At 42.6% G+C, this 23,909-nt stretch overlaps 1 protein-coding gene and 1 long non-coding RNA gene across 5 annotated transcripts in view; one reads left to right on the top strand and one right to left on the bottom strand.

Moving 5' to 3' along the window:
* The window catches only part of LOC140713186 (uncharacterized), a 31,472-nt gene extending 20,124 nt beyond the window's left edge, over positions 1-11,348 (bottom strand). For 2 of the 3 annotated variants that reach the window (XR_012095076.1, XR_012095075.1), the window contains exons 1-3: positions 10,963-11,348; positions 3,133-3,273; positions 2,448-2,527 (exon numbers count right to left, since the gene is read on the bottom strand). This is a non-coding gene — a long non-coding RNA (uncharacterized lncRNA). The remainder of the gene's footprint in view (positions 1-2,447; positions 2,528-3,132; positions 3,274-10,962) is intronic. The other variant, XR_012095077.1, reaches the window with a different exon arrangement.
* A 118-nt stretch (positions 11,349-11,466) lies between these two features.
* The window catches only part of RNGTT (RNA guanylyltransferase and 5'-phosphatase), a 338,317-nt gene continuing 325,874 nt past the window's right edge, over positions 11,467-23,909 (top strand). For both annotated transcript variants that reach the window (XM_008006573.3, XM_008006574.3), the window contains exon 1: positions 11,467-11,745. In XM_008006573.3, coding sequence (XP_008004764.1) covers positions 11,682-11,745 — 64 coding nt within the window. In that variant the 5' untranslated portion in view covers positions 11,467-11,681. The remainder of the gene's footprint in view (positions 11,746-23,909) is intronic.

Genomic DNA, 23,909 nt, shown 5'->3' on the forward strand with positions numbered 1-23,909 from the left:
AATCAAACAGAATAGACATCCCAGAAATAAAGCCAAATACAACCAATTGATCTTTGACAACGGATACAAAAACATACATTGGGGAAAGGACACCCTAATTCAGTAAATGGTGCTGGGAAAGCTGGATAGCTACATGAAGAAGAATGAAACTGGATCCCTATCTCTCACCCTATATAAAAACCAACTCAAGATGGATTAAACACTTAAATCTAAGACCTGTAACCATAAAACTTTTAGAAGAAAATCTAGGAAAAACTCTTCTGGACATTGGCCTAAAGGCTAACAATTCATAACTAAGACCCCAAAGCAAATGTAATAAAAACAAAAATAAATAAATGGAACCTACTTAAATTTAAAAAGTTTCTGCACAGCAAAAGAAATAAACATCAGAATAAACAGACAACCCACAGAATGGGAGAAAATATTTGCAAACTATGCATCTGACAAAGGACTAATATCCGGAATCTATAAGGAACTCAAACAAATCAGCAAGAAAACAAAAATAAAAACAATCCCATCAAAAAGTGGGCAAATGGCTGGGTTCAGTGGCTCACATCTGTAATCCTGGCACTTAGGGACGCTGAGGCAGGAGGATTGCTTGAGCTCAGGAGTTCAGGGTTACAGTGAGCTATGACTGTGCCACTGCGCTCCAGCCCGGGTGACAGAGCGAGACTTTGTCTCAACAACAACAAAAAAGAGGGGGTAGGCAGATGACATGAACAGACACTTCTCGGAAGAAGATATACAAATGGCCAAAAAATATATGAAAAAATGCTCCACATCACTAATCATCAGGGAAATGCACATTAAAACCACAATGAGATATCTACCATCTTATCCAGCCAGAATGGCCATTATTAAAAAGTCAAAAAACAGTATATGTTGGTGTGAATGCAGTGAAAAGGGAACACTTACACACTGCAGGTGGGAATGTAAATTAGCACAATCTAAATGGAAAATTTCTCAAGTATGGAGTATGGAGATTTCTCAGAGATCTAAAATTACACCTACCATTTGATCCAGCAATTCCACCACTGGGTATCTACCCAGAGGAAAAGAAGTCATTATATCAAAAAGACACTTACACGCGTATGTTTACTATAGCACAATTACAATTTCAAACAATTACAATTTCAAAGATGTGGCACCAACCTAAGTGCCCATTAAGTGATAAAGGAAATATATATACACACCGTGGTATACTAAGCCATAAACAAGAACAAAATAATACATTTTGCAATTACTTGGACGGAGCTGGAGGCCTTTTCTTTTTTAATTTTATTTTTTATTATTTATTTTAAGTTTTTTCCTTTTTTTAAAATAGAGATGGAGTTTCATCATGTTGCCCAGGCTGGTCTGAAACTCCTGGGCCCAAGTGATCTGCCCACCTCGGCCTCCGGAAGTGCTGGGATTAGAGGTGTGAGTCACCGTGCCCAGTGGAGGCCATTATTCTAAGTGAAGTAACTCAGGAATGGAAAACTAAATACTGTATATTCTCACTTATAAGTGGGAGCTAAACTATGGGGACACAAAGGCATACAGTGTGGTATAATGGACATTGGAGACTCAGAAGGGGACGGTAGGAGGGCAGCGAGGGATGAAAAACTACCTATTGGGTACAATGTACACCACTCGGGTGATGGGTACACTAAAATCTCAGACTTCATCACTGAACAATTCATCCATGCAACCAAAAACCACCTGAACTCCAAAGGCTATTGAAATAAACTATATATACACACATGAAGTACCCATATTTTATCCTAGAATGTAAAGTTTTATTTGTCGGATTTAGATATTTAATTCATCTGTAATTTATTTGGGGATGAGGAGTGAAATAGAAAGCCAGCTTCTTCAGCTTTTTTTTTTTTGAAACAGAGTTTTGCTCTTGTCGCTCAGGCTGGAGTGCAGTGGTGCGATCTTGGCTCACCACAACCTCCACCTCCTGGGTTCAAGTGATTCTCCTGCCTCAGCCTCCTGAGTAGCTGGGATTACAGGCATGTGCCACCATGCCCAGCTAATTTTTTGTATTTTAAGTAGAGACCGGGTTTCTCTATGGTCAGGCTGGTCTCGAACTCCCGACCTCAGGTGATCCTCCTGCCTCAAGCTCCCAAAGTGCTGGGATTACAGGCATGAGCCACCGCACTCAGGGAAATCCAGTTTTCTTTTAAACCTAAATGGCAAGCCAGTTGTTGTAATAACACGTCTGGAATAATCAACTCTTCTTTCTCCACTAATTTGGAATGTAATTCCCAAATATTTTGGGGTCTACTTTTGGGTTCTCTATTATGATCTATGTTAATACAAATAACAATAACATAAAATAAACTCCTCCTGCTGGTTCAGAGTTGTTGTGTTGGCAGAGGGAAGGCAGGGTGTGCCAGGCAAGGTGTCAGAGCCCCAGCATCAGGAAGTGGTCAACTCATGGGTTGGTAAAAAGAATTTACCTTTGGGAGGCCGAGGCAGGTGGATCACTTGAGGTCAGGAGTTCGAGACCAGGCTGGCCAATATGGTGAAACCCCCGTCTCTGTTAAAAATACAAGAATTAGCTGGGCGTGGTGGTGTGTACCTGTAATCCAAGCTACTGGGGAGGCTGAGGCAGGAGAATTGCTTGAACCCAGGAGGCAGAGGCTGCAGTGAGCCAAGATCATGCCACTGCACTCCAGCCTGGGCCACAGTGAGACTGTGTCTCAAAAAAAAAAAAAAAAAAAAAAAGAATTTACCTACAACAGTTTGAAAAAGGAAGGTTTTATTAGAAAGCAAGCTACAAAAGAGTGTAGCAGGTGCCTCAGCAAGAGGACTGAGCATGCCACGGTAGATTTTTCTTTAGGAGCATTTATGGACCTTAAAGTGCAAGTTTAAGGGTAATTTGGACCACATTAGCTATGCGAGTCATGATAAATAATTACATTTCTAGACATTTTGGTGCCTTAATGTCAGCAAGGGTTGCACAGTGGGTTTCAGCATGGCATTCTGGAGATGTCTAGAATAGACTCTAGTTACTTATAATTTTTGGGGGGAAAGAAATCTGGAACCAGATGCTTGCTTTAGATACTAGGGAAGTCTAATTACTTTTAATTTCCCCAGATAAACAGTGTTTGACAGGCCTCAGATGGCCTGTTTGATACTCACCAGCTGGTCTTTGCTCCCTTCTAAATGCCTTAGTTAAGGAGTTTTTGTCTCTGGGGCCTGTTCAGTGGTCACCAGGTGATTTTGCTCTCCTCAGGGGTGAAGTTAACTTTGCTCATATTTCCTTCTTTGCAGTCCGTACCACTGTTGAAAGAAAGGGAAGGATATGGAAGGTACTTTTTAAAGCATCTATCTCAGTCTCTGACTTTCTAAAAAACTTCATGATTCTTTCAACCTAAATAACAAACCTAAATAACAAACAGAGAGACACTCTCTAAAAGAAAATGATGTTTATTTGGGAATAGAGCACTGCATTGGGATTTTGTGTACCATAGTAAACTATGTGTATGTTCAGGGAGGTAAAGGAAGACAAAGGTGTTTAAAGGAAAAAATGAGAAAGATTACATAGTTGTTTTGAAATAATTATCCTTGCCTACAGAGTTCAATAACAGGGGTGATTGAGGCTGGATAGGCATTACTGAAAAGATGTCTCCCTCTGTTGCCCAGGCTGGAGTGCAGTGGCGTGATCTCGGCTCACTCCAACCGCCTTCTGGGTTCCAGCAATTCTCCTGCCTCGGCCTCCCGAGTAGCTGGGATTACAGGTGTGCACCACCATGCCCTGCTAATTTTTGTATTTTCAGTAGAGATGGGGTTTCATCATGTTGGCCAGGCTGGTCTCAAACTACTGGCCTTATGTGATCTGCCTGCCTCAGCCTCCCAAAGTGCTGGGTTAAAGGGGTAAGCCACCGTGCCAGGCCTGCATAAATATTTTTTTGCATAAGGTTGTGACGGCCTTTGTGCAAGGTTGTGGTTTTTGCAGTCTTTTGTGATGGTTTTTGTTATCAGGAACACACATGAGGGCCTTCTTTTCATACCCTTTATCTGGCTCTATTTGTCAGGGTTTTTTTTTTTTTTTTTTTTTTTGGTGGTGGTGTTTTTTAAAAAACAGAAATGACTCCATTTTGATTCTGACAATTTTCACATTTCTCAGAAGGAAGACATATAGCAACCAAATTTCTGGGGCAACCAGAAACTGGAAGAGGCAAGGAAGGATCCTCCCTTAGAGGCATTGAAGAGAACATGGCCGGGCCAACACCTTGCATATGTCTAGCTTCCAGAAACATGAGAGAATACATTTTTCTTGTTTCAAGCCACCCAGATTGTGGCCTTTTGTTACAGCAGCTCTAGGAAACTGAGGGGCACCCTCTAATGGGAGGTGAGCCTCTGAAGTCTGAGGGCATTTTCTGCGGTGGACCACTGGTGAGTGAGGACTCTGGAGATACTGGCAGGTATGTGAGTTAATGCTTGTCACCTCCAAAGGGATACCTCATGGTTGCTGCCTTTGAAGACCTCAGTGCTCTTAAAGCAAACAGTGATTTAGTCTTTGTGGCTGAATGTCTGAGTTCTTTAGAAAATTCTTTTTGGGCATTAAAAGCTCAAGAGTGTATCAAGTAAATTCTCTTTAAAATAACTGGGAAAAGTTTGCTGAATTTATACCAAGGTTAGAGACTTTTGTTCAGAGAACACTGGCTCCAGGAGCTTTAGAACCAGAAAGCATCAGTTAGAACAGGGGCAGGTCCAGGTTTTGTGTGGCTTTGTATTAGTTTCCTAGGGCTATTGTAAAAGAGTACCAAACACTGAGTGGCTTAAAACAAGATATTTATTGTCTTACAGTTTTGGAAGCTAGTGGTCTGAAACCAATGTGTTGGCAGGGCCGTGCTCCCTCTGACAGCTCTAGGGGAGAAAGCTCACTGCTTCTGGCTTCTGGTGTCTGCCAGCAGTCCTTGGTGTTCCTTGACTTGTAGATGTGTCACACAGCCATCTTTCCTCCGTGTGTCTTCATGTCATCCTCCCTCAGCGTCAAAGTCTTTATGTTCAAATGTCCCCCTTTCATGAGATACCAGCCATACTGAACTAGGGCCCAACGTAACAAACTCATTTGCACCTGCTAACCTCTATACAGACCCTATTTCCAAAGGTGGTCATATTCTAAGGTACTAGGGGTTAGGACTGCAACGTATCCTTTTTTTTTTTATTTTGAGACAGGGTCTTGCTCTGTTGCCCAGGCTGGGAGTGTGGTGGTGCCATCTCCGCTCATTGCAACCTCTGCCTCCTAGGTTCAAACAATTCTGCTTCAGCCTTCTGAGTAGCTGGGACTATAGGCATGTACCACCACACCCAGCTAATTTTTTTTTTTTTTTTTTTTATAGAGGCAGGATTTTGCCATGTTGCCCAGGCTGGTCTGAAGCTCCTGAGCTCAAGCAATCTGCCCACCTCTGCCTCCCAAAGTGCTGGGATTACAGGCATAAGCCACTCCACGCAGCCAAGGACTTCAACATATTTTTAGTGGTGGACAATTCAACACATAAGAGTTTTGAACTTAAACAACTTGGTGGGGGGGGGGGGAAGGGGGTGGTAAGAGGGGAGCATATCTCTTTAAAATTATCCTTTTCAATGATATAAAATTACAGATACCTAATTTGTCCTTGAGAGGATCTTATGCAAGTAAGAAGCCTCATAGTAAGTCTTCTGGTATCTTCTGTTGGCAGGTATCATTTGACAACAACGAAGTAACATCACATCCATATTTAATTCCTGTGAATTTACCTGTACAAGTGTGGGCATACGAGAGAGAGAGGCTGCTTGTTGTTTTGCTCCCTGGACCTGTACCCTGAAGTAAGATGTGAACTGAGACCTTTTGGAGAGGAGCATCAGGCTATGAAAAGTGTGATTCTATTGTTTAAAGATTGCTATTTTTTATATGACAGGGCCCTAAATGCTAATGACTTCAAGTGGTATTCAAATGAAAAAACAATCGAGGGTAATTTTGAGTTTTTCTTTTGTCCAAAACCCTGAATTTAGAACCTGACCTCTATGTGAGATGGGACTGTAGTGTTCTTCCTCAGCTCCAAATTTAACCCAGTTTGATCTCCTTCTGAACTTCTCCCGTCCACTGAAGCTGGTACAGTACTGGTAGGAGGCGGAGGTGGTGGGTCACCAGTATGAGAAGGGAGCTAGGCACATATGACACCAGCTCAGTCCCTGCCTAGTAGAGAAGATGAGGATCGGTCAAAAAAGCAACACTGCTCAGTCTCAGAGGGGGTACATTTCTGTAATAGCCTTTAATAGTTGAGTAAGGCATAAACACTTGTTGGGGAAAAAGTTAGCAATAAAACCTCCTCTCAACCCAGAAAATTCTCTTCATAAATATAGGAAAAGAAGAGTTTTATTATTGAGTAGGGATTAAACCAGACTGAGATGTACAACACAAGCTATCCATTAAGGAGATTGCAGAGACAGAAAGAAATCTCACGCTTTTATATATCCAAGTACATACAATCCTTTATATACCTGTTCTCAAGATAAACAATAACTTGTCCTTATAGAGGACGACTTGGTGGTATCATTTGTTATATACTCAAGGTTCATCCTAGGTTCACTTGGTTATTGGCAGTGGCCATCTGTGTTAGTTAACTGCTCTTATTTGAAAGAAAACCAAAACTCACTCCTAACACAAACAGGTAGAAACTAAGAACAAAGAGCCTTAGGCTAAACTATCAAGGTGACAGGAAGATAGGGGCACTATCTTACTTAATGTTTACATTTCAAAGAGACAGTGGAGGTGGGAGGATCTCTTGAGCTCAGGAGTTCAAGACCAGCCTGGCATAGTGAGATGCTATTTGTAAAATAAAATAAAATAAAAAAATAAAATAAAATAAAATAAAATAAAATAAATAAAATAAAATATAAAATAAAATATAAAATAAAATAAAATAAAATATAAAATAAAATAAAATAAAATAAAATAAGATAAACCAAGACATACTTCCCAGACCCTAAAAAAACACTTATTGTTGTAAGGGCTATAAGGCAGGCAAGAGACTCATTTTGCTTTTGAAAAGATTTATCTGCAGATCAGCTGGGTGCTGTGGCTCACACCTGTAATCCCAGTGTTGTATGACTTTCTTCTTGGTTCAGCAAAGAGCTGGGTCCTTGTCACATGGCTATGAAATATTAGGCTCACAGACATTTTGAAGAGTGAGAATAATGATATTTATTGGGCAAAAAGGAAAAAATGGGAAATGGGCACTCTCTGCAAAGCCAGAGTCCTGCAAGTGTGCTTCCTGGCTCACAGATTGAATCCCAGGTTCCACTCAGGAAGAGGAGGGGCCAGGCTCTTCCCCCCTGCAAATGGTGCAAACTTCCCGAGGCTCCACCCCAGTGCGCACTTCTCCCAGTGCCCAGGCCGGCTGGAGTTTCTCTAGGGACCCCTTTACACTTGGTTGTACATTGCCAGGGAGGAGCTACCTGTGCTCTGAGAAGGGGTGGGTGTTCCCTGGTCCCCTTTCTTGGGCTGGGGTGAGGAACAGGGACCAGGGAACACCCGCCTGCCCAGAAGAGTATCTGTACCTCCTAGAAAGAAGCTGAGCAGCCTCTGGAGATGACACTCCAGAATGAGTGGGAGGGAGCTGCCATTTAGCAGGTGTTTAGGGGTCCGTGCTCTAAAGAAGTCCATTTAACTGCCATTAGGATAAAGATAAAGACAATGACTGATCTTAACTGCTTCCGGCTGATGGGGGGTGCTGTTTGGGGAAACAGCAGTTAGAACTCCCTCAGACGCCTATTTAAGTGTTCCCAGCAGAAGAGGCCATCATCAGAAACTCTAGTTGCGTGATTGTTTGGAATGTGATGGCTCCAAGGCAAGAAGAGACAAATCGGGTTATTAGAAAACATGTATTAAAATGAAACAAGGGGAGGGATAAGGGCAGCTCAAAAATCCCAAGGCCTTTTACCAGGTGCATGGGGAGAGGGAGGCCACAAGCCCTACTGGTAGTAAACTTGACCCTTTTGCCAGCATGTTGGGCTTCTGTGTTCCCTTCCCCTGAGCCCAATCTCAGGGGTTCAGATGCATTTGAAAGAGGTACAGACTGAAGATGAATGGCTACCCATCTGAAAGAAGGAGAGCAGGAATCCCTGGTTCCCTTCTCTTCCTAGCAGATACCCCAGGTATGTGAGGGAGAGAGGAAAGAATGTTCTCTTTTCCTCTTCTGTGTTTGCATCCCGAGTCCCAGCAACCTTGTCAGGTGCTGCTGTGGGTGCCAAAGCGGCTTGCACTCATGAAGCAGGGAGGGCCTAGAAAATAGGAATTATCTGATTTTACCCATGTTTCTATCCCACCTACTGTCAGTGATCTGGAGTTCCCTAGACCTTATTTCCAATGTGCCAGGATTACAGCTGTGAGCCACCGTGACAGGCCTTTGAGCTCTTTGTATACACATCATGTATACAACACATATATAGCTACACAGGCAGAAGAAAACCAGTCCTAACAAGATCATTTTTCACAACCAAACTTTACAGAGAATATAAACAGGGATCCTTATCATTCCTAGCCTAAGGAAAAAGAAAAAAAATCTGGTTTAAAAATTAACTGCTGATGGGGTGAAGAAAAAAGGATGCCTGGGGGAAGAACCTTTTATTCTTATACAAATGGTTCCTCTACCAGGGAGATTAGCTTCATTACTGTCCGAGGGAGTTGAGCCTTGGCCTGGGAAGGGGAAGGTGCTGTGGACATGTGGCATTCTCCAGCTCCAGCTGGGAGGAGAGAGGGAGCTTGGAGCCACGACTTGCCTTCCTTCCCAAAAAACGAAGGCAAAGGCCATGGAAAGGCCCCTGACCCCGGGGAGCGTTGGGGGTGGGGGCACGGTTTCCCTTCCCTCAGAAGTCCATGCATGAAAGGGCTTAGAAATGACAGTGAGAAGTTTTGAGTCCCCATGTCACTCACCACTTCTCAAGCCCCACATTGGGTGCCAAAGCTGTTGTAGGACTTTCTCCTTAGTTCAGCAAAGAGCTGGGTCCTTGCAACATGGCCACGAAATACTAGGCTTGCAGATGCCTTGAAGGGTGAGAAGGGAATTTATTGGGCAAAAAGAAAAAAGGGGAAACAGAGACTCTCTCCAAAGCCAGAGTGCTTCCTGCCTGGGAGACTGAATCCCAGGTTCCACCAGGAAAAGGAGGGGCCAGGTTCCTCCCCACTGTGAATAGCACAAATTTCCCAAGGTTCCACCCCAGTGCGCATTCCTCCCAGTGCACAGGTCAGTAGGAGATTCTGCCAGGGAACCCTTCCCACCTGGCTGTCTTACCAGCACTTTGGCAGGCTGACGTTGGAGGACTGCTTGAGCCCAGGAATTCGAGATGAAAAAAGTATAAAAAAGTTAGTGGGGTGTGGCGGCCTGCACCTGTAGTCCCAGCTCCTTGGGGGCTGAGGCGAGAGGACTGCTTGAGCTTGAGGGGTTGAGGCTGCCTGGATCATGCCCACTGCACTCCAGCCTGGGTGAGACAGTGAGACCCTGTCTGCAAAAACAAAAGATTTATCTACATAGCAAAGTGAAGAGGAAGGATTAATAAATACAAGTTTTTCTCAAGGAAATGTCCTAGGAAAAGGGAAGACAGGTAAGATCTCTCTCTTTTGCCAAAAGAGAACGTTCAATCTTATTTTTTACATGTATACACTCTTCCTTAGGGGCAAAATGGATGTTTGATGAAAGATTCACCAACGACGAGAATCTACATCTGATAAAGAGGAGACGAAGACATATCTGGGAGTGTGAGTCAGGGGTTCCAGGAAGCGGGGGAGGAATCACATTGGTCTATCTGTGTCTATTTTTCTTCTCACAGAGAAGAAAGAGACTTGGGCCTAGGAGCAATATGGCAGAAACACACATCAGGCAAGGCATTCCTGACAGGCAGAGAGAAACTGCCTACTCATCAGGATGCCACTCTCTTATTCTACTCTCTATTGTGGGCAAAAGGTAGCCCCAGGGTCCTCCCAATTCTGTGGCACTGAGTATGGAGAGGGCATAACTGGATAGCTGAGTAAAAATCCAGTGCACATTGCTGCCTTACAGCCAATAATAGTTGCTCACCCGTGGTATGAAGCCTCTGTGTGCCTAGAACTGAGCTACTGGGTAGATACAGTGTGTGTGGGAAGGGGAGTCTCCAAGGGGAGTCATCCCCAGAAGGGGAAGGTAAGATACTCTTCCAGGATCAGGCTCACCTTTCCCATCCTTGGAGGGGGCTGGGGATGGAAGGTTTCATTTTTTTACCATTTTGGGCATGGTACACACTCTATCAGCAGAAAAGGGAATTAATAGGAGATTATTTGGGTAGACTGATGGCCTTAAAGCAAACTGGGTATTATCTTGTTCTGTCAGGGGAGGAGTTGACACTTTCACTAACAGTTCTGAGCAGACGCAACAGCAGGACAGACCAGAAGTGTGACCTAACTCAGGCTGCCTCAGAGAGATGGCTGTCAGACTGTCTCTACTGATGGGACTCTTACTGAGGGGGTCCAGGCATTCAAGGGGTTGAGTTTCCCAGAAAGTTCCCCACCGAAGCTTTAAAAATGTATTCTCTGCAGCCTTATGGTCTTGCAGTTCCAATACAGCATTGGTGTTTAAAGCCAAACTACTTTATAATTGATTTGCCATCATCCAGCTTTATATTTAACACTTTAATTTAATCTGGTAACAAAGGAAAGGCTCGTTAAAGGACGGCATTCATAAAATGCTTCCAAGCACCTCTGTTTAACTCGAAGGGAAAATAAAAGGGACTGTTTATTTGGTAGGCAGAGAACACCGCCACGAAAAGGTTCTCCACTGAGCAACTCCTGCCTTTGTCAATTATACACATTAATTAGTAACTTTTTTGGAGACATGGACCTTCTCAAACTCCCCAGTATGCTTTGAAACTTTGATAAAGAAATGTACAAACAAAACTCTAAGTGTTCTGGAATTAATTTCAGACGCTTCATAGATCCTCGTAAGTACTCACCGTAAGAAAAATTCCCCATTTCTGGTACTCCAATCTCACGCCCTTAGAATTCTCCTAAGACTTATTCCCTTGAATAACTTTCCCTAATACCAAATCAAACCTAGATCCAGCTGGGACGCCAAGCTTGCGCTGTGGTAATGCTCAGAAGGCCTCCTTCATCAGTAAAACAGATGCCTTAATGGAAGTGACGGGCAATCAACGCATGGAAAGGGGCTTGGCTTCCCTCTTTTTTGGGTTTCTCTAGGTTGTCTAGATTGGAAAAAAATACACGCTTCGTCCTGCGGAGTTCGGTACAAAGGCAATTGCACATATGCAAATACAAACCAGGAGCGCAAGTGCGCGTCCGGGGAGCGCGACCGGGAGGGGCGGGGCCGAGCGGGGCGAGAGACGGCCCGCTCCTCCCATTCGTCGCCGCCTTAACTCTTTGCTATCCTTCCGCAGAGCTTCCTCTTCTTTCCCTCTGACCTCGGAAAGAAGGGGGCGGGGCCTTCGGGGGCGGAAGTTGCAGTGCATTGTGGGTTCTCCTGGAGCGGTGGAGTTGATCCTGAATGAAAGTGGCGCGCTGCCCCTGACGTTACCCGGATTTGAGCGGCTGGAATTCGGATTACTGCTGCGATTCGGGTGTCTCGGACCCCGGTGCGCACCGGACCACGGGGAGGCGGCTGCAAAGGCGCGGCGAACGTTGGTGAGGGAGGGCAGCTCTGCGCAGCCCCCGAGACATGGCTCACAACAAGATCCCGCCGCGGTGGCTGAACTGTCCCCGGCGCGGCCAGCCGGTGGCAGGTAACCTGGACTGGGGGGTATTCGAATCCCCACACTCCAGCGTGCCCGGGGGTGGGCCGACTGAAGAGCTCAGCTTTTGGTGGTTCTGTGCCCGTTAGTGGTATTTCAGGAGTGGGATATGCTCCGTCTGATTACGCTTCGTGGACGAATGTTTGGGAACATGAACGGGAGGGGATGGTCGGCGGATGGGGGGCACTTGTCACTATTCCTGCAAGGCTAACTGTGCGAATGTGAAGGTAGACAGGAGGTTGGTGGCAGGAGGTGAGGATCCAGGAATACAGTGGGGGTACTTTGAGTCTTAGTAGTTTGTGAACCTTTTAGGGTTCAACCTTCCCCTCGAAAGAAGGGATAAGTGTCAGTCTTGAGATGGAGGAGGATAAGGAGGGAAGGGGCGGTTCCCAGCGGTGAAATGGGGTCACATTGAGACTGGGAATCTGGAGGGTGTTTTTGTTAGTTTTTTGTTTTTATTTTTTTTTGTGAAACAGGGTCTCTCGCTGAGGCTGGCGATCCTCCCACCTCAGCCTCCCAAGTAGCCGGGACTACAGGCTCCTGCCATCGCACCCGGCTACTTTTTTTGTTTATTTAATATATGTATACACATTTATAATATATATATTTGAGACATAGTCTCTGCCGCCCGGGCTGGAGTGCAGTGGCGTGATCTCGGCTCCCTGCCTCAGCCTTCCAAGTAGGTGGGATTACAGGTGCGTGCCACAATACCTGGCTAATTTTTGTGTTTTTAGTAGAGACAGGGTTTCACCATGTTGGCCAGGCCGGTCTCCAACTCCTGTCCTCAAGTGATCCGCCCGCCTCGGGTTCCCAAAGTGCTGGGATTACAGCCGTGAGCCAGCGCGCCCAGCCATAATTTTTTTGTTTATTTTTTTGTGGAGACAGGGGTTTCACTATGTTGCCTAGGCTGGTCTTGAACTCGTGGACTCAAGCGATGCTCTCACTTCGGCCTCCCAAAGTGTTGGGATTATAGGCGAGAGCCACCCCGCTTGGCCTGGTTTTTGTTTCTTTAAATCATTTTTCTTGTAGTTTTTTTCAGCTTTATTGAGCTTGAATACAATAGGCTTTAAAGTGTACAGTTTGATAAATTTTGACTATATATACACAAATACATCTCTTTCCGAGGAAACAACCATGAAACCATCACCCCTCAAAGTTTCCTCCTGTCCCTTTTTAAATCTCTTCTTCGCCTGGCAACTGCTGATCTGCTTTCTGTAATTATAGTTTGCATTTTCTAGAAATTTTTAAATAATTGGAAACATACAGTGAGTACTCTGCTTGGGGTGGAAGGAAGTGTGTGTGGCTGTTTTCACTAAGCATAATTATTTTGATACTCATCCAGATTATGCACGTATCAATAGTTTATTCCTTTTTTATTGCAGTGTGGTAGTCCATTGTTCTGAGTATACCACAATTTGTTTACCTCTTCATCTATTGATTGTCATTTGGGTTGTTTCCAGTTCTTAGCTATTACAAATAAACCTGCTGTGAACATTTATGTACAATTCTTTGTATGGACATATATTTTCATTCCTTTTATGTAAATCTCTAGGAGAGGAATGGCTGCATCATATAATAGGTGTATGTTTTAAGAATTTTAAGAAACTGCCAACCTCTTTTCCAAAGCGGTAACACTTGATAGTCCCACCATCAATGTATTATACAGAATAAATTCAAAGGACTTAAAAACTCGCAAAAAATTTGGACACTTCACAAAATAAGATATATGAATAGCCAAAAAGCTATGATGGCGTGGTGGTGTGTGCCTGTAATCCCAGCTACTCGGGAGACTGAGGCAGGGGAATCACTTGAACCCGGGAGGCGGTGGTTACAGTGAGCCGAGACTGCACCACTGCACTCCAGCCTGGGTGACAGAGTGAGACTCCATCTCAAAAAAAAGTAATTTGTACTTAATCGTGTAATTTATTAGTAAGGGTTCTCTACAGGGACAGAACTAATAGGATATATATACACACACACACACATAAAGGGGAATTTATTAACTATTAACTCACACAATCACAAGGTCCCACAATAGGTTGTCAGCAAACTGAGGAGCAAGGAGAGCCAGTCTGAGTCCCAAAACTGAAGAACTTGGAATCCAGTGTTTGAGGGCAGGAAGCATCCTGTACAGGACAAAGATGTAGGCTGGGAGGCTAGGCCAGTCAAGTCTTTTCACATTTTTCTGCCTGCTTTATATTCTAGCTGTGCTGACAGCTGATTAGATGGTGCCCACCCAGATTAAGGGTGGGTTTGCCTTTCCCAGCCCACTGACTCAAATGTTAATCTCCTTTGGCAACGCCCCCTACACCCAAGATCAATACTTTGCATCCTTCAATCCAATCAAGTTGACACTCAGTATTAACCATCACAGTAATTTCTTTGATATTTTGCATATTGAGGAAAATGTTATGGCGGTTCAAACTTATATGTTGCAAATATTAGGATTCACTTTACTAGTACCAGAAGTTCATAATTTTCCTGAATCAGAAAGAAAATGGTACTAACTACATATAATATGTTTTCCTGTGAAGTCACCTTCTCTAATGAAACCAGACTTGCAATGAGAGAGAGCTCTTGGAGACAGGGCCAAGCTTTATTTTCTGAAGAACTGTTTTTTCCTCCTTCTAAGTTAATAGATTTCAGGTGAATACTTGGAAGAAAACAAACTTATAATTTCTTTTCCTTTTTCCTTTTTTTTCTTTTTTTTGAGACAGGGTCTTGCTCTGTCACCCAGGCTGGAGTGCAGTGGCGAGATCTTGGTTCATTGCAACCTTTTCCTCCCGGGTTCAGGCTATTCTTCTGCCTCAGTCTCCTGAGTAGCTGGGACTACAGCTGTGCACCACCGTGCCCAGCTAATTTTTGTATTTTTAGTCGAGATGGGGTTTCACCATGTTGGCCACGCTGGTCTCCAATTGCTGACCTCAGGTGATCCGCCTGCCTCGGCCTCCCAAAGTGTTGACATTACAGGCATGAGCTACCGCACCCAGCCCTCCCTAGTTTCTTAAAGGTATATCATTCATACCTGCTATGTAAAGAGCTTACTAGGAACTGTGGGAATGTAAATATGAGACACAGCCAGGTGCATTGGCACATACTTGTGGTCCCAGGTACTAGGGATAGTGTGATGGTGATAGTGATGGTGATTTTGAAGTCATTTTATTTAGCAGATATTTAAATGTCTACTTTGTGCTAGTCCTGGGTGCTAGGGAGATGGCTAAGATATATTACCCTTAAAAAGCATAGTCTCATGGGAGTAGCAAACCATCCATTTTAAGCACAGTTCTGTTGTAAAAAATGTAGCAGAGACTATTGTAGTATATGATGGGAATCAGAGGTAATACACCTAATTCTCTGAGGTTGAGGAAGAAGAGATGGGAAGGAAGGAGATCAGGTGAGACTTCCCAGAGGAGGTCGTACATGAATTATCTTGAGTAAATAGAAGTTTTCTAGATAAATAGTTGGCAGGGTGTGTTGGAAAGTTTCTGTTAGGATAGGATGATGTAGGATGATGATGGGAGAGATAATAGACTGAAAAAGTGTTTTTGTTCTGGAAGATGTGAGGTTATGAGGTTGGAGAATAGCCTGATCATACAGGCAAGTAGGGTGTGATAAGGTATCTTAATATTCATATGCTTTAAATTTTCACTGGCATACAATTGCAGTTTTTTTCAGCATCAAGATGAGATTATTTGAATCCAGGTTAAAAGCTTACTTTGACTTTTCTGTGTTTAATGAATTTATGGAGAGAGGAATGGAAATAGACTAATTAGGAACTTGTAGCCCAGGTGAAAGACAGTAGTGATGGTTTAGAAGTGAGACATGAAGAGTAGAAGGCTAATTTGAGAGATATTAAGAAGGGAAAATGGATGGAACTTAATGTATTTAGAATGAGGGAAAGAGGGTCAAAATTTAGTCTGAAATGTCTGGCTTATGCAGTGAGATAGTTGATATTATTAGGGCTTATGGAGAGAGAAGCAGGTTGGAGGAGATACTAAGATCCTGATTGCTCAAATAGAGATCTTTAGTAAAGATATTTTTTAAGAACATTTTAATTTTATTTCAGTAGTTTTTGGGGAACAGCTGGTTCTTGGTTACATGGATAAGTTCTTCAGTGGTGATTTCTGAGATTTTGGTGCACCTGTCACCCAAGGAGTATACACTTTAGTAGTCTTTTATCCCTCACCTCCCTCCCACACTTCACCCTGAGTCCCCAAAGTTCATTATATCATTGTTACATCTTTGCATCCTCATAGTGCAGCTCCCGCTTACAAGTGAGAACACAGGATATTTGGGTTTCCATTCCTGAGTTACTTCACTTAGAATAATGGAGTCCAGCCGGGCGCGGTGGCTCAAGCCTGTAATCCCAGCACTTTGGGAGGCCGAGACGGGCGGATCACGAGGTCAGGAGATCGAGACCATCCTGGCGAACACGGTGAAACCCCGTCTCTACTAAAAATACAAAAAACTAGCCGGGCGAGGTGGCGGGCGCCTGTAGTCCCAGATACTCCGGAGGCTGAGGCAGGAGAATGGCGTAAACCCGGGAGGCGGAGCTTGCAGTGAGCTGAGATCCGGCCACTGCACTCCAGCCTGGGCGACAGAGCCAGACTCCGTCTCAAAAAAAAAAAAAAAAAAAAAAAAAAAAAAGAATAATGGAGTCCAACTCCACCTAGATTGCCGTGAATGCCATTATTTCATTCCTTTTTATGGCTGAGTAGTATTCCATGGTATATATACATACCACATTTTCTTTATCCACTCATTGGTTGTTGGGCATTTAGGCTGGTTCCACATTTTTGCAATTGCAAATTGTGCTCCTGTAAACATGCCTGTGCAAGTGGCTTTTTCAGATAATGACTTATTTTCCTCTAGGCAGATACCCAGCAGTGGGATTGCTGGATCAAATGATAGTTCTTCTAGTTCTTCAAGGAATCGCCACACTGTTTTCCATAGTGGTTGTACTAATTTACATTCCCACCAGCAGTCATTCATGCCAACATCTGTTATTTTTTGATATTTGATAATAGACTGAAAAATGGTCATTCTTGCAGGAGTAAGGTGGTATCTCACTGTAGTTTTAATTTGCATTTCCCTAGTAGTGATGTTGAACATTTTTCATATGTTTGTTGGCCAACTGTTTATCTTCTTTTGTCTGTTCATGTCCTTTGCCCACTTTTTGATGGGATTATTTATTTTTTTCTTACTCATTTGTTTGAGTTCCTTGTAGATTCTGGATATTAGTTCTTTGTCAGATGCATAGTTTGCAAAGATTTTTTCCCACTCTGGGGGTTGTCTGTTTACTCTGCTGATTATTTCTTTTGCTGTGCAGAAGCTTTTTAGTTTAATTAGGTCCTATCTATTTATTTTTGTTTTTGTTGCATTTGCTTTTGGGTTCTTGGTCATGAACTCTGCCTAAGTCAATGTCTAGAAGAGTTTTTTCTGATGTTATCTTCTAGAATTTTTATGGTTTCAGATCTTCCTTAGGTTTGAGTTGATCCATCTCCAGTTGATTTTGTATAAGGTGAGAGATGAGGATCCAGTTTCATTCTTCTACACATAGCTTGTTAGTTATCCCAGGACCATTTGTTGAATAGGGTGTCCTTTCCCCACTTTATATTTTTGTTTGCTTTGTTGAAGATCAGTTGGCTGTAAATGTTTGGCTTTCTTTCTGGGTTCTCTATTCTGTTCCATGGGTCTGTGTGCCTATTTTTATACCAGTACCATGCTGTTTTGGTTACTGTAGTCTTGTAGTATAATTTGAAGTTGGGTAATGTGATGCCTCCACATTTGTTCTTTTTGGTTTGTTTACTTTGGCTATTTGGGCTCTTTTTGGGTTCAATATGAATTTTAGGATTGCTTTTTCTGGTTCTGTGAAGAATGACGATGGTACTTTGATGGGAATTGCATTGAATCTATAGATTGCTTTTGGCAGTATGTTCATTTTCACGGTATTGATTATACCCATGCATGAGCATGGGATGTGTTTCCATTTGTTTGTGTCATCTGTGATTTCTTTCAGTAGTGTTTTGTAGTTTTCCTTGTAGAGATCTTTCAGAACCTCCTTGGTTAGGTATATTCCTAAGTATTCTATTATTTTTTTTTTTGCAACTGTTGTAAAAGGGATTGAGTTCTTGATTTGATTCTCAGCTTGGCCACTGTTGGTGCATAGCAGTGCTACTGATTTATGTAGGTTGATTTTGTGTCCTGAAACTTTAAAGAATTCATTTATCAGATTTAGGAGCTTTTTGGATGAGTTTCTAGGGTTTCCTATGTATACAATCATATCATCAGTGAAGGCTGACAATGTGACTTCCACTTTACCAATTTGGATGCCTTTTATTTCTTTCTCATTGCTCTGATGAGGACTTTCAGTACTATGTTCAACAGAAGTGGTGAAAGTACCATCCTTGTCTTGTTGCAGTTCTCAGGGGGAATGCTTTAAACTTTTCCCCATTCAGTATAGTGTTGGTCATGGGTTTGTCCTAGATGGCTTTTATTACCTTGAGGTATGGCTTTATTACTTTGAGGTATGTCCCTTCTGTGCCAGTTTTACTGAAGGTTTTATTAATGAAGCGATGCAGGATTTTGTCAAATATTTTTTCTGTATCTATTGAGATAGATCATGTGATTTTTATTTTTAATTCTGTTCATGTGATGTATCACATTTATTTTTATTTTATTTGTTTATTTTTGAGACAAGAGTCTTGCTCTGTCACCCAGTCTGGAGTGTGGTGGCAGCATCTCAGCTCATTGCAACCTCCGCCTCCTGGGTTCAAGCGATTCTCTTGCCTCAGCCTCCTGAGTATCTGGGACTACTTGCCACCACGTCTGGCTAATTTTTGTATTTTTAATAGAAGCAGGGTTTCACCATGTTGGCCAGGCTGGTCTTAAACTCCTGACCTCAAATGATTCACCCACCTCGGCCTCCCGAAGTGCTGGGATTACAGGAGTGAGCCACCATGCCCAGCCAATGGTTATTGACTTGTGTATGGTAAACCATCTCTGCATCTCTGGTATGAAACTCACTTGGTCATGGTGTATTACCTTTTTGATATGCTTTTGGATTCAGTTAGCTGGCATTTTGTTGAGGATTTTTGCATCTATGTTCATCAGGGATGTTGGTCTCTAGTTTTCTTTATTATATCCTTTCCTGCTTTTGGTATATTAGGGTGATACCGGCTTCATAGAATGATTTAGGGAGGATTCCCTTTCTCCGTCTTTTGGAATAGTTTCAGTAAGATTGGTAGCAATTCTTTGACTGTCTGGTAGAATTCAGCTGTGAATCCATCTGTTCCTGGACTTAAAATTTTTAAATTTAAATTTAATTTAATTAATTTTTGTTTTCTTGGACTTTTTTCATTGGCAGTTTTTTTTATTACTGTTTCAGTTTCGCTACTTGTTATTAGTCTGTTCAGAGTTTCTATTTCTTCCTGATTTAATCAGGGGGGTTGTATATTTCCAGGAATTTATCCATCTCCTCTAGATTTTCTAGTTTGTGCATATAAAGTGTTCATAGTATTGAATGATCTTTTATATTTTTGTGGTATCGGTTGTAATATGTCCTGTTCTGTTTCTCATTGAACTTACTTGAATCTTCTTTTCTTGGTTTATCTTGCTAATGGTCTATCAATTGTGTTTATATTTTGAAAGAACCAGTTTTTTGTTTTTTTTTTTTCTGAGACAGTCTCGCTTTGTGCAGTGATGACATCTTGGCTCACTGCAACCTCTGCTTCCCAGGTTCAAGTGATTCTCCTGCCTTAGCCTCCTGAGTAGCTGGGACTACAGGTGCCCCCCCCACCATGCCTGGCTAATTTTTTTGTATTTTTAGTAGAGATGGGATTTCACCATGGTGGTCAGGCTCAAATTTCTGACTTCAAATGATCTGCCTGCCTTGGCCTTCCAAAGTGCTGGGATTGCAGACATGAACCACTGTGCCGCACCCAGAACCAGTGTTTTGTTTCATTAATCTTTTGTATATGTTTGGTTTTTTTTTGTTTGTTTGTTACAGTTTAGTTCTGCTCTAATGTTTGTTACTTCTTTTCTTCTGCTCCGTTTGGGTTCAGTTTATTCTTGTTTTTCTAGTTCCTTGAGGTGTGACCTTAGATTCTGTTTGTGCTCTTTCAGATGTTTTGGTGTAGGTTTTTTTTTTTTTTGAGATAGAGTCTCACTCTGTAGCTTGGGCTGGAGTGCAGTGGTGCGATCGCAGCTCACTGGAAGCTCTGCCTCCTGGGTTCAAGCGATTCTCCTGCCTGAGTAGCTAGGATTACAGGCGCCCGATACCACGCCTGGCTATTTTTTTGTATTTTTAGTAGAGATGGGATTTCACCATGTTAGCCAGGCTAGTCTTGAACTCCTGACCTTGTGATTTGCCCGCCTTGGCCTCCCAAAGTGCTAGGATTACAGGCATGAGCAGTGCACCATGCCTGGCAATGTAGGTATTTAATGCTATCAACTTTCCTCTTAGTACTGCTTTTGCTGTGTCTCAGAGGTTTTGATAGGTTGTGTCACTGTTATCATTCAGTTCAAAAAATTTTTAAATTTCCATCTTTATTTCATTGTTGACCAAAGATTATTCAAGAGCAGAAATTTTAATTTCCATGTATTTGTATAGTTTTAATTTTTTAAATTTTATTTATTTTTATTTATTTGTTTTTTTTTTTTGAGATGGAGTCTTGCTCTTTCGCCCAGTCTAGAGTGCAATGGTGCAATCTTGGCTCATTGCAACCCCTGCCTCCCAGGTTCAAACAATTCTCCTGCCTCAGCGTCCTGAGTAGCTGGGATTACAGGCATGTGCCACCACGCCCAGCTAATTTTTGTATTTTTAGTAGAGGTGGGGTTTCATCATGTTGGCCAGGCTGGTCTCGAACTCCAGACCTCAGGTGATCCACCCGCCTCGGCCTCCCAAAGTACTGGGATTACAGGCGTGAGCCACCATGCCCGGTCCTGTATCTGTATAGTTTTGAGGGTTCCTTTTGGAGTTAATTTTCAATTTTATTCCACTGTGATATAAGAGGACACTAAATAGAATTTCAATTATCTTAAATTTATTGAGACTAAATATCTGTTAAGTCCATTTGTTCTAGGGTATAGTTTAGGTCTATTCTTTCTTTGTTGACTTTTGTCTTGATGACCTGTCTAGTGCTGTCACTGGAGTATTGAAGTCCCCCACTATTCTTTTGTTGCTGTGTATTTAATTTCTTAGGTCTCTAGTATAATTGTTTTACAAATTTTGGAGCTCCAGGGTTAGGCGCATATATAGGATTGTGATATTTTCCTGTTGGACAAATCCTTTTTTCATTATATAATGTCCTTCTCTGTCCTTTTAAACTGTTATTCCTTTAAAGTTTGTTTTGTCTGACATTAGAATAGCTATTCCTGCACACTTTGGATTTCCATTTGCGTAGAATATCTTTTTCTACCCCTTTACCTTAAGTTTATATGAGTCTTTATGCATTAGGTGAGTCTCTTGAAGGCAGCAGATACTTGGTTCATGGGTTGTTATCCATTCTGCCATTCTGTGTCTTTTAAAAGGAGCATTTGGGCCATTTATATTCAATGTTAATGCAGTATTGAGATGTAAAGTACTGTTCTATTCATCTTGCTAGTTGTTGCCTAAATACTTTTTTTTAAAAAAATTCTGTTACAGTTTTATAGGCCCTGTGAAATTTATGCTTTAAGGAGGTTCTCTTTTCGTGTATTTTGAGGTTTTGTTTCAAGGTTTAGAACTCCTTTTAGCATTTCTTGTAGTGTGTCTTTCATTTCTTGTGGCCAATTCTCTAAGCATTTGTTTATCTGAAAAAGACTATCTCTCCTTCATTTATGAAGCCTAGTTTTGCTGAATACAAAATTCTTGGCTGACAGGACATCAGTCCCTTCTGGCTTGTAAGGTTTCTGCTGAGAAATCGGCTGTTAATCGGTTAGGTTTTCCCTTATGGGTTATCTGATGCTATTGTCTCACAGCTCTTAAGTTTCTGTCCTTCATCTTGACTTTAGATAACCTGATAACTATGTGCCTAGGTCATGATCTTTGTGATGAATTTCCTAGGTGTTATTTGAACTTCTTGTATTTGGGTGTCTAGATCTCTAGCAAGGCCAGGGAAGTTTTCCTCAATTATTTCCTCAAATAAGTTCTTCAAACTTTTATATTTCTCTTCTTCCTCAGGAACACCAGTTATTCTTAGGGTTGGCTGTTTAACATAATCCCACATTTCTTGGAGGCTTTGTTCATTAAAAAAATTTTTTTTTCTTTGTTTTTGTATGATTGGGTTAATTTGAAAGCCTTGTCTTTGAGCTCTGAAGTACTTTCTTCTACTTGTTCTAGTCTATTATTGAAATTTTCCAGTGTATTTTGTATTTCTCTAAGTGTGTCTTTCATTTCCAGAATTTGTGATTGTTTTTTCTTTATGATATCTGTTTCTCTCTGGAGAATTTTTCATCCATATCTTGTATTTTAAAAAATTTCTTTAAGTTGGTTTTCACCTTTTTCTGGTATCTCCTTGAGTAGCTGAATAATCAATCTTCTGAATTCTTTATCTGGCAATTCAGAAATTTCTTCCTGGTTTGGATCCATTGCTGGGGAGCTAGTATGGTATTTGGGGGTTTTATAGAACCCTGTTTTGTCATATTACCAGAATCACTTTTCTGATTCCTTCTCATTTGGGTAGTCTGTTTCAGTGGAAAGGTCTGAAACTCAAGGCCTCTGTTCAGATTCTTTTGTCCCACAGGTTGATGCCTTCATGTTGTGCTCTCTCCCTTCCTCTAGGGATGGGGTTTGGGGCTTCCTGAGAGCTGGATTGGTGTGATTGTTATTGCTCTTCTGGTTCTAGTCACACTGTGGAGCTACCAGGTCCCAGGGCTGGTGCTGAAGAATGTCTGCAGAGTCCTGTGATGTAATCCATCTTCAGGTGTCCCAGCCATTGATACCAGCTCCTACTCTGGTAAGGGTGGCAGGGCAGTAAGTAGACTCTGTGAGAGTCCTTGGTTGTAGATATATTTAATGTGCCGGCTTTCTTGAATGCTGGTTATGCTAGCAGTGAAGTTGTCATGTAGATAGACTCAGGACCTCTGATTAGCCAGATTGTTGCAGGCAGTGGTATATTAGCTGTTATTTTATCTTTCCTGGCAGCAGGATTATTTTGTCATGAGTTGCTGTAATGGCCTGAGTTAGTTGGCTTGCAGCCAGGAGGCAGTGCTTTCAAGAGATCATTAGCTGTGGTGCTAGTTGGGGGACTAAGTTTGTCCTAAGTTGGCCAGGGTAAGTATTCTGGTTTCTCAGGCAATGGGTGGGGCATAAAGCTCTCAAGAATTTCTGTCTTTTGTGTTCAGCAACCAGGGCAGGTAGAGAATACCATCAGGTAGGGGAAGGGTTAGGTGGATCTGAGCTTAGACTCTCCCTGGGTGGGGTTTACTGCAGCCACTTTAGGAGATGGGGGGTGGTTCTTGGGCTAATGGGGTTATGTTCCAGAGAGGATTATGGCGGCCTCTGCTGTGTCACATAGTTTGCCAGGGAAGTGGGGGATAGCTGGTAATGAAAGACTTCACCCAGCTCCCATGCAGTTGGTGAGGCTGGTCTTCTGTGGTACACCCCCCCACTCCTCAGACCTTGCCTCTGAATGTAAGTTTCCCCACTGAGAAAGCGAGCATGGCTTTCAGGCCCTGTCCCTCCCTGTCTGCCTCCCTGTCTACCCACTGGGCAGCTTCTGTGCTTATATCTGCAGCAGTTCCCATTCATTCCCTGGATTCTGCTCAAGAAAATTCATGCCCAGTCAGAATTATTATGAGTTTCATTTGGAAGCTTTTTTCCCCCATGACCCTCCCTAATTCTGCTGTCTGCTTTCCCTGAGGGCCCCTGTGAGATGTAGTCAGGAATGGCTTCCCTGGACTTGAGCTGGAGACTGGGAGTGCCTACAAGACTCTGCCTGCTGCTGCTTCTACTTTCAGACTTCACTTGGCTCCCTAAATTCATTTCAGCTGTAGGTAAAGTTAAATCCTTCTCCTGCGATCTGGATTTTCAGATTCCCCAGTGGGGAATGTGTGTTCAGAGGCAGGTTTTTCCCCCCTTTCACACTTTGGGAGCTCATGGTTTTTCGCCTGTCTCATGGAATTTGCAGCGCTGTGTGGCTTCTTTCAACGGATCTGTTTGGCTGTGGCAAGTT

This window comes from Chlorocebus sabaeus, chromosome 13 (genome assembly GCF_047675955.1).
Source record: "Chlorocebus sabaeus isolate Y175 chromosome 13, mChlSab1.0.hap1, whole genome shotgun sequence".
In the NCBI taxonomy this organism is placed as follows: domain Eukaryota; kingdom Metazoa; phylum Chordata; class Mammalia; order Primates; family Cercopithecidae; genus Chlorocebus; species Chlorocebus sabaeus.